This window comes from Adiantum capillus-veneris, chromosome 2 (genome assembly GCF_014529385.1).
Source record: "Adiantum capillus-veneris isolate H3 chromosome 2, ASM1452938v2, whole genome shotgun sequence".
NCBI lineage: Eukaryota > Viridiplantae > Streptophyta > Polypodiopsida > Polypodiales > Pteridaceae > Adiantum > Adiantum capillus-veneris.
Window position 1 is genome coordinate 160,222,893 of NC_140932.1, and position 10,039 is coordinate 160,232,931.

A 10,039-nucleotide genomic window follows, 5' to 3' on the forward strand; every position below is an offset into this window, starting at 1 on the left:
ATACATAAAAGTATTATGAAATGCACCACCAAGTAAGAGCCAAGTCTCCCTTTGAAAAGTAGGGACTTTAAGAAATCCGAATCTAGTCCCAAAGAGTTGGTCTAACAATAAGGCTTTGGCCTCTCGACCTCAGGGTTGTGGGTTCAAATCCCCCGTTGGGTCACATTCTAGAGGGACACCTTGTGCTCACCTAGTGTTCACATTGCTAAGGCTCTTGCCCTTGGACACTCGAGTGCATCCTCCTCCTGGGGTGGGTCACCCAAGCAAGAGGTTCCTATTTGGTTGCTACGAGTTCTCTCCGTCGTTCCCAGCACGTGGTGCATCAATTAGGTGGCCATGGTGATGCCTACGCGTAGCTCTTGCTCGATGGTGCACGGCCCTTGCCCAACCATGTAACATGGCTAATATTTGGAAGGGATAAGTACCTCCCCTTGTGGGGCCTCTACTGTGTCAAAAAAAATTTGAATCTAGGCATGAGAGGTGCATTGACTCTTCATCCAAAGCGGAAAAACCTTACGCTTTTTTGCCTAAATTTACTTCAATCTCTGATTTAGTACCAATAGTGATGTTGGAGATTTTCTCCAAATATATTCTACAAATATTGATGAGCTATATAATGCTTGCACTTGTTAGACCATGCCTAGGGCGCCAATGGGGGCATGCATGTGGACACCTATACTTAAATATTGATGAGCTAAATAATGCTTGCACTTGTTAGACCATGCCTAGGGCGCCAATGGGGGCATGCATGTGGACACCTATACTTACACATGCATACATTATTGTACTGACTTATTTAATGAAATTTATCATGAGTTTTCAAGTTTGACACAAGGCTCTCTCTCACTCTCTCTCTCTCTCTCAAACAAGGGTGCAAAAATGTCTTTTTCTCTAGTCACCCATAGAATTCTTTCAGTAAGTGGGCGATGGGATATGGGATGTTCAACAAGGGCATATTAGCCCTTTACTCGACATGAGTCCATAAGTTTCAAGATGTGGATATTGAATGCTTTCAATCTTCCTAAAGGGCTACATGAAGAAGAACTGTAAGTGAAAAGAAGAAGAGAAGGGAAAACATGAGGATGGCAAGACAGAGAACAAGTGCAAAGCTAAGATAAGAGGAAATTACTGTCACTAGAGACGTTCTTTGTGCCTCCTCTACTTGCATGTGCGTTGACCTGAAGTTGGATCTTGGATTTGTGTGCATCAGCTCTTGATGCAACACGTGGATACGTGCATTTAAGCAACAATTTTATTTTGATATAGGTGATGCAAGAAACATACATTCCATGGCTGCCAACGGTTCAGCGTTTGTGCTCAAAAATGTGCAACATGCACCTACTCGGTTGCTATCCACTGGAATATGGATGATTGTGGCATGATCGTGGCTATCATATGTGCTTTGGCAATGGGGCTTAGAAGATTCAAGGAGGATTTCCGGTCTTGGCTCGAGAAGACAAGTGTAGTACTCTTTTAACTTTATATGCATCTACAAACCAAGATTGTGTTGTAATATCACCGAACAGCTCTATCTCACTTAGGTTATCAACTTTTCGAACTTTGAACTGAGAGAGCATTGTGGGTGCGGTAAGAATTGCTAGATCAACCAGTTCTAGTTTTCAAGCAAAAGGAAGTTTGAGAAATTAGCTTGAAATAGTTCCTCACCAAATGAAAAGAACGGAAAAGGGACATGACACAAATGGCGGTACATATTGAAGTGTATCCCATCCAAAATACAAGTGATGAGCTAACTTTGAGGAAGCAGGTTCCTGCTGTTTGAGATAAAACGGTCAAAACTTAGTCTCCTCTCTGTTTTGTTGCACAAGAAAGGCTGCATGATTTGCAGCCATCGTTCAAACTTTGCAGCACATGTAGATCCCAAACACAAATGCTTGTCACATGTTTTGTGCATTGTGCAGATGGATGGGAAAGCAAAAGAACTCTAAAATATGAATACATACCAAGGCAATTACACTCTACAACTTCAACCAGATAACTCAATAGGTTGTCGATACATTGACTGTTTGATACAGAATACAATAGCAGGGCAATCGACCATGAGGATAGTAGTCAGGTGCCCTCAGCCTCTGGAAGTCATTGTTAAGGTAAGGTACATATACAAAACCGCATAACATGCTCATGCCCAAGGCATTTGCACTTGACTAAGCTGGCTTTCACATTTAGGTACAGAAAGAAGCTCAAAGACCGCAAAAGCACCTGCTCCACATGGCAACAAGGAAACACTTAACATGGCAACATGAGAATCCTCCCAAACACCAAATACAATTCTGAGCCCCTGTGAACACAGCATGCTATGCCAAAAAAAAGAGGGGCGGGGTGGGTGGGGGGGAGAAGGGTTCCTGTGGTAAGGTCTTTTTCTGTCATCCAAAAGCAGACAACTGCTAATTACAAAAATTTATGTAAATTACAAACATCAGCAGACATTGATACTGAGGTAGAACAGGTAACATCTATTGTTCTCAACCACCATGCACACTTACAAAAGCGGAATAACTGAAGAAAAATTCAGCATTTCAAAGAACCCCAACAGAGTTTTATGTGTGTACATGTGATACTGGCCATCTTCTTCAGTTAATGCGCTCAATAACTACTTCTTAGTTATAGTTACGACACAGTAGTAAATGCTGACATTCACTCCAGCAAAAATTATCATTACTCTAAAAAGCTCAGGCAATGCTCTTTTTTCCCCACACACAACAGGGCTGGGTACGAAGACCCATCCATAGAGAGCCTTCAAATTGTGCAGGTACCATGCAGTTGGCCCTCTCTAACATACCTAGTCAGCAAGCTTGAACTAGCCTAGAAAGACTAAATACTCTACTTGTACACTAGCTTCATCCTAAGGAATGTCTTTTGAAAAAAAACAGGTCAGACCTAAATGAAGAAAGTTGTATGCCAAGCCTTGTCATTAAGAGGTGCTCTGCAACAGATAATGTACAACGAAGACATCAAAGTTCATAACAAGCTTGTAAATACCTAAGTGGTCATTGACACTCGATATTACCTTGAATCAAGATGCACATAGCCGATAAGGTAGCCACGATTGGGAAGTTTTCGTTTTTTGAGCTGCTGGACTACTCGGTGACTTCTTTTCGGCCGAGCCTAGGGATGGAAGTATTCCAGGAAAGCATGATCTTTGCGAGACGGCATCATGAGGATACCCTGCTAAGGATTAACCAAAACCCTGATGGAATTAAACACAAAAGGATAATCCCATTAAACACACCTTATGCAAATGTACATGAATAAACGTGCATAGAACCTTGAACATCAATAGCTATGCCACTGATATAAGCAATGCTGAAAGACCATTGCTTAGGGAAAACATTAGCTAGCCAGGTACTGTAACATATATTAGCAAAATCAGAAGATGGGTGGTAGTTTGACATTATGTGCACTGTAAGACTTTGATTTGTGACCGCAAAACTCCAACGTAACTAGACCCAGGAAATAGTGTATTACCCTTCTTTGATCCTTGCCTTGGCATAACAGAATGCTTATTTTCACTTTCTGGCTTTTTCTCTCCTTCTAGCTTGAAAGTGAACAATTGTCCCAGTGTTTTCTTCTCTTCTGGGCTGGTTTGCCCACTTTGAGGTAGGACAAAGGCTTCATGTACACCGTTTTCTCGAACCAGTTCTTCCATCCTTTCTTTCAAAGATGAAAAGGTTGGCCGTGGTGTTCCTTGGCTCGAGTAAGAGTAGCCAAAGCTTGAAGGCAATGAATCTGAAGACACCCAGTCCCAGGATGACGATGGCGAAAACTGCACAAATTCCCTATTAACGGAAGGAGAACTAGAAAAGACAATAAGCACCTTACCGCCATTCACCGACTTGAAATCATCATCTGAATCAGATTCGAATATTAGCCTCGAATCAAACCAGACTTCATTCTTCATGTCATCATCGTCACTGTCTGAAGAGAAGACAAACATAAGAACAATTCATGGTTAGCAACATAAATAAGACGTGCCTAAATGGGGTTGGCATTTACCTACAAAAAATTAAAAGGTATTCCGTAGAAGGTATTCTTAATTCAAAGATTCCCTCAACAACAACAAAAACAATGTGCTAGTCTATAGCAGACAGCAACGGGTGCAATGATGAAGCATGTAGATTTGCAACAGTATCGGATGGACGTGAGAAGGACACATACAACATAGTGAGAGAGAGAGAGAGAGAGAGAGAGAGAGAGGACAATTTAAAGTGAAGAAAACGCTGAAGGGAAAATGAAGAAGAAGAGAAACACAAATGGACCAATGGAAAGTCGACCACCTCTTTATATGGACACAAAAGGTCTTTTGACTTTTCACCTTCGTATGTCTTTTGATTTTCCACCTTCATGTGTCTTTTCATTTCCTAAACTCACCTTTCACTTATGCACTTGAGATGTTTCGAAAGAATTTTTATTTTTCCAAGATTGAGGAGAGCTATTTACCTACAAAGAAAGCGCAAATTATAAACTAGAGGTAGAACAATACATTGCTTTAGGAGTCTGATAATTCAAGCACTAATGGAAAAACCCTAAATACAACTTTAAGGAAAGCGTTATAGACTCATGGTAGTCATCCACAAGACAATACAACTAAAAGGTTCATCATGCATGGTGTCCACTAAATACTACGACATCCCCTTTAATATCATCCGGGCCCAATAGAGGCCTAATCTATCCCCCCCCCCCAAAAAAAGAAACACACACACACGAGCAAGTACGATATTTGAATATCTTCTGTGCTGATCAGATGTAAATGGGCTGTGAACAACAAGGGGAGTAGTAATATTTGAATATCTTCTGCGACTTCAAAAAAATTGAGGAGAACACAAACAAACACTTCTATAGCTATTTTGGAGATTATCAAATCTCTATCAAGCCCATGTGCATGTTGTAAACAGCAGGAGATACAAGACTATATAAGAGAGAAACTGTGACAGAATTTGGCGGGTCTTCCTGTGGCATTCTTCCCAAGATAGAAATCAATATGAAAGCAGAGGGCATGTTTCTATGATGAATTGAAACAAAAAGGTACTTTGTGCTGTGGTATACCTCTTTTAGAACTCGGACTGTTGCCCACTATATCCTTCCTACGTCTTCTCCTTACATAGCTGAGGCATCCTCTCATGTTGTTGTGCGCTTCAGCATAAGCAGTCTGCAAAGAATTTCCCAATGCATTATGAAGTGACATCCAATTCTCGACAGAGGACAAAACAAAATTGAGGAGAATACTAAAAATTAAGAGATAAGAACGTTCAATAGCAGTTTGGATAAACACCGCCAAGTTCTACTCCAATGAACAAGCTCAATTTTCTCTTCAAAGAGCTACCACACACTTTTATAAACATTGTTCAGAATGTGCAATGCTTAGTAAAGGCATAAAACCAAAGCACACTTTAACAAACACCGTATGCACTACAAACACGAGCATACTCGAAAACCACACTGCTCATTTCAATGAATCAAATGAGCTATAGCTTTATACTGAAGTTGCCCCTCCATAGAAGCTTGAACAGCAAGTCTACATATTGGGGACCGTTGCAGTACATTAAAAGATAGAGATAACTCGCCGCCATATTGTTCATGGTGAACATCAGACTGAACAGGAGGGAACTAAGTGCTTACGAGAGACTAGGGCTTTTCAAAAACTTGATTTCTACAAATTAGAGCGAATGACTGTAAGGCTGCATTAGAAGTTTCGATGAGCCCAAAATTCTATCAGCAAAGGTATGAACAGAACGGATCATACTAGACCGGTAGATAACTCTCCGCCATATTGTTCATGGTGAACATCAGACTCAACAGGAGGGAACTAAGTGCTTACGAGAGACTAGGGCTTTTCAAAAACTTGATTTCTACAAATTAGAGCGAATGACTGTAAGGCTGCATTAGAAGTTTCGATGAGCCCAAAATTCTATCAGCAAAGGTATGAACAGAACGGATCATACTAGACCGGTACCACCCTCCTTACACATCATCTTGAACTCATCTAGCATACTGTCGATCTTTAGCAAAATAATCAAAATCATAACCTTCAAAACACTATCTTTTATTTAATCTACCAAAACTACCTGATAAAGAGATGCTTGATTCTTCTAAAGTCAATCCTGTTAAATTGATGGTGAAAAATGTGTAGTTAGGTAATAAGTTCCTGATAAGAAAGCAAGTAGCAACACCATTCGTGTGGTTCATGAGGGCATATAATAAGCCAAAAACAAAGGATGGAATCACAATCCAGTGATGGAACAGAAACAATGTCATCATCCAGATAACCCAAACAACATGCACACAAAGTTGGCTTGTTCACTAAATGTTTCTCCCGAAGAGAATTTTCCTATTTGCATGTACATGCAACGGCGTATCTATGCAGGCTCTGCCAAGCATGGTGTTCGTAGAAGGACAACTAGTGCTTCATGGTTCCAACAGTCGAAAATTGACCTTGTAAACTACGGACATGGTGTTGCTACACTACTTTCTTCCTTTAAACTCACCAACTATCGAAGCATTTTCGCCATCAACTCACACAAGTTTTAGCTTGAAAAAAAATCAAGTGTCCTAAACAACTTCCGTGCAGACAAAGATCTCGTGTAATTCCTTCAGCTGGTCTTCTTATCATTAGAAAACAAGGGCCCTTTCAAAGAGCCGAGTTTGGCCCCTAGCACTATAGCTATGGCTACTTCACCTTATACTACACAGATTCGGTCTCTCTCTTTCTACATGCACAACTCAATTAGATTAATTGAGCAACTGTTGTCGGCTTTTCTGCACATAATTCAATTGGCTTCATTGAGCAACTGTTTGGTTAAGTGAAGGTAGTCCACAAGCAAAGAAAGCAGGCTGATTGAAAGCGAATAACGATTACAATAACAACAGAAACTTTGAGGTCTAACCTTTTGAAAGTGGGTGAAGCAGATTTGAGCAGAAGCAGCGATGTGTAGGAAAAAGGCAACTGGGGGGAAGAAGCCACCTTTTCTGCTAAGAGAACACCATAGCCGATTGTTAAGAAAGTGGCAACTTCTATCTGTGGCCGTGCGCTTTGCGGGAGGATGAAGTGAAGAGAAAGAGGTCTTCCTTGCCCCCACCCCACAGTTGAAAGGTGCTGGGTGCGTAAGGAGGAAAACAAACTCCTCAATAATGGAAAAGATATAATAACCCCATTTTACCAATTTTATATTGCTGTCAACTTGCAAACTACCCACTACCTTTTGAAACTACCCTATTCTCTTTACAGTGGTAGCCTTGACTTGTTTCTTTGTTTTCTTTTGTTGAAGGCATGTGTCACATTCACACAAATAGACATCACTACTATTGTACTCGTAGTCGTTGCCGGTCGTTAACGAAAACCGACCATGCGTATCGCTTATTCCGACTAAAATCATGAAATCGATCGTTAGTTTTCACAGTTCTTTGTAAAAAAAAACCATCTAGGTTTTACATATTGTAGTATAAAAACAACATACATTGTAAAGAATTGTAACTCTTTTTGAGATGATCATTCAATCCATAAGAACTGTTTGGTGAGCACTTAAATGTTTGGTGAGCACTGAAATATGTTTTTCTTGACCACTTTGACATGTGGCCACAAGACTCTTGAGTCCTTCCTTTTTTTTTCACCATTAGCGCGGGGGAAGGTAGTAGGGAGAAACTATACACATATCATGTATTTACAATTGTACATTGTAGTACATTACACCCTCGAGGGGCAACCGTTGGAAACATCTTCCCAATAGGGGAGGAGAATACACTCAAGAGAACTCAACCGGTGATTGTGTCTCTTGCTAGCTCTAGGCCATCTAAGCCACTCTTCCCTTCGGATAGAAAGCATTTTATGAATTGAGCTAATCAAAATCTCATATCCATCTTGGTGATAGTTGAGTTGCCTGAGAGGACTAGAACTTTTGTCTACATTTGACTCTCGTATTGGCTATTCCTTGGACTGAATCTCGATTTAACTCTTGGCCTCTTTGGTGATAGTTGCTCTTGGAGGAGTGTCTATCCCTTGGACTGAATCTAGATTGAACTTGGCCTCCTTTGGGAAATAGCATCTCATCCTATTATGCTAACCTCGGAGTCAAATCCAATCTTTGGCTTCAAGAATCAAAAGCATCTAGCTAGATACTTTTTAGCCCTTGCTAAGGCAAAAAGGCTTTGAAAAGTATATAAGCTTTTTAAAAGGGAGAATTTCTTCTTTTATGAAATTGCTTTGGGTGTAATATGGAAAATCCAATCTTTGGCTTCAAGAATCAAAAGCATCTAGCTAGATACTTTTTAGCCCTTGCTAAGGCAAAAAGGCTTTGAAAAGTATATAAGCTTTTTAAAAGGGAGAATTTCTTCTTTTATGAAATTGCTTTGGGTGCAATATGGAAAATCCAATCTTTGGCTTCAAGAATCAAAAGCATCTAGCTAGATGCTTTTTAGCCCTTGCTAAGGCAAAAAGGCTTTGAAAAGTATATAAGCTTTTTAAAAGGGAGAATTTCTTCTTGTATGAAATTGCTTTGGGTGTAATATGGAAAATCCAATCTTTGGCTTCAAGAATCAAAAGCATCTAGCTAGATGCTTTTTAGCCCTTGCTAAGGCAAAAAGGCTTTGAAAAGTATATAAGCTTTTTAAAAGGGAGAATTTCTTCTTTTATGAAATTGCTTTGGGTGTAGTATGGAAAATCCAATCTTTGGCTTCAAGAATCAAAAGCATCTAGCTAGATGCTTTTTAGCCCTTGCTAAGGCAAAAAGGCTTTGAAAAGTATATAAGCTTTTTAAAAGGGAGAATTTCTTCTTTTATGAAATTGCGTTGGGTGTAATATGGAAAATCCAATCTTTGGCTTCAAGAATCAAAAGCATCTAGCTAGATGCTTTTTAGCCCTTGCTAAGGCAAAAAGGCTTTGAAAAGTATATAAGCTTTCTAAATCGGAAAATTTCTTCTTTTATGAAATTGCTTTGGGTGTAATATGGAAAAAGTGAATGGACACTTGAGGATGAGCAGTTACTATTGGCAATTTAAATTTATCATATCCTACTCCATTTGTATAAATAGCTCCATCTCCAAGAGTTTGTATATGTGCATCTATGCATCATGTACTATATCATGTATTGCTTGTATCCATTAATATAGTTATTTTGGTTGCAGTGTGCATTTAATGTCTCGTGTTCTTTTAAATTCAAAATGGTATCAGTGTAGATGTGATCCTATTTTATTTTTAATATTCTCTATTTTTATCATTAAACTCATGGAGAATATTTATTCATAGGGAAAATTACCAAAATACCCCTCAAATTTCAAAAATTCCCAAAATACCCTTGTCTTTATTTTGATTGGATTGTTCAAGATTTTTTAATCTTTATTGTTTTGTACAATTGAGATCCTATCACAAATTACCTCACAAAAAAAGGCAATGATGTCTAAAAATAATGAAGCAATTCGTCTCCAAAGCCAACATAACAAACTCAGATTCTATTTTTAGCATCTTGTATTGATAAACAATCAATCTTCTTTTGAAAAGCTACAAATTTTTGTATCTTCAGAGATATTTTAATCTCAAAATTTCTCACAACAAGGGGTTTTGATTTGGGAATTTTGGAAAATTTGAAGGGCATTTTGGGAATTTATGACAAAATATTGGGCGTATTTTGGGAATTTCCAAAAATTAGAGGGGTATTTTGGTAATTTTCCCTTATTCATAATATCCAAAGGGTTTTATCATCTTATCCAAAAGGGAATTTTTGCCATGGCCCATTTAAATAATAGCTAAATTTCTTTTATTTAGTGTTAAATTATGGGAGGTTTGGTCCTTTAAGAGCCTTGAACTCTATTCATAATATCCAAAGGGTTTTATCATCTTATCCACAAGGGAATTTTTAGCCAATGGCCATGGCTCATTTTGATAATAGCTAAACTTCTTTTATTTAATATTAGATTATGGGAGGTTTGGTCCTGTAAGTGCCTTGAACTCTTTTAACAAGAGGCTCTAATGTCCAAAAAGCCTTCATAGGCTATACAAAATAGCCATTGCTTTATATTTCTAGAGCTACTAAAA

At 38.9% G+C, this 10,039-nt stretch overlaps 1 protein-coding gene across 3 annotated transcripts; it reads right to left on the reverse strand.

Annotated features, from left to right (window-relative positions):
* Positions 1-1,969: 1,969 nt before the first annotated feature.
* LOC147463960 (uncharacterized) lies at positions 1,970-7,129 on the reverse strand. Of its 3 annotated transcripts, XR_015185516.1 has the most exons (7): positions 6,900-7,129; positions 5,062-5,164; positions 3,838-3,933; positions 3,484-3,744; positions 3,026-3,186; positions 2,896-2,941; positions 1,970-2,217 (listed from the first exon to the last, which is right to left on the reverse strand). XR_015185516.1 is itself a non-coding variant. In XM_086492053.1 (6 exons), the coding sequence occupies exons 2-5, from the start codon at positions 5,135-5,137 to the stop codon at positions 3,032-3,034; spliced, it is 585 nt and encodes a 194-aa protein (XP_086348179.1). In that variant the 5' UTR covers positions 5,138-5,164; positions 6,900-7,129; the 3' UTR covers positions 1,970-2,217; positions 3,026-3,031. The 3 variants fall into 3 exon arrangements, 2 of the variants coding, with proteins under 2 accessions (XP_086348179.1, XP_086348178.1); XM_086492053.1 differs by lacking the exon at positions 2,896-2,941 and having other exon boundaries at positions 3,026-3,183; XM_086492052.1 differs by lacking the exon at positions 2,896-2,941.
* Positions 7,130-10,039: the final 2,910 nt, after the last annotated feature.

What these genes read in the sequence shown, in the direction of transcription:
- LOC147463960 (XM_086492052.1), bottom strand. Translation starts at nt 5,137, where the DNA reads ATGAGAGGATGCCTCAGCTATGTAAGGAGAAGACGTAGGAAGGATATA. An exon ending in CAGTCCGAGTTCTAAAAGAG is followed by an intron (nt 3,934 to 5,061) that starts GTATACCACAGC and finishes TCTTCTCTTCAG; the next exon opens with ACAGTGACGATGATGACATG. An exon ending in TTTCAAGTCGGTGAATGGCG is followed by an intron (nt 3,745 to 3,837) that starts GTAAGGTGCTTA and finishes GGGTGTCTTCAG; the next exon opens with ATTCATTGCCTTCAAGCTTT.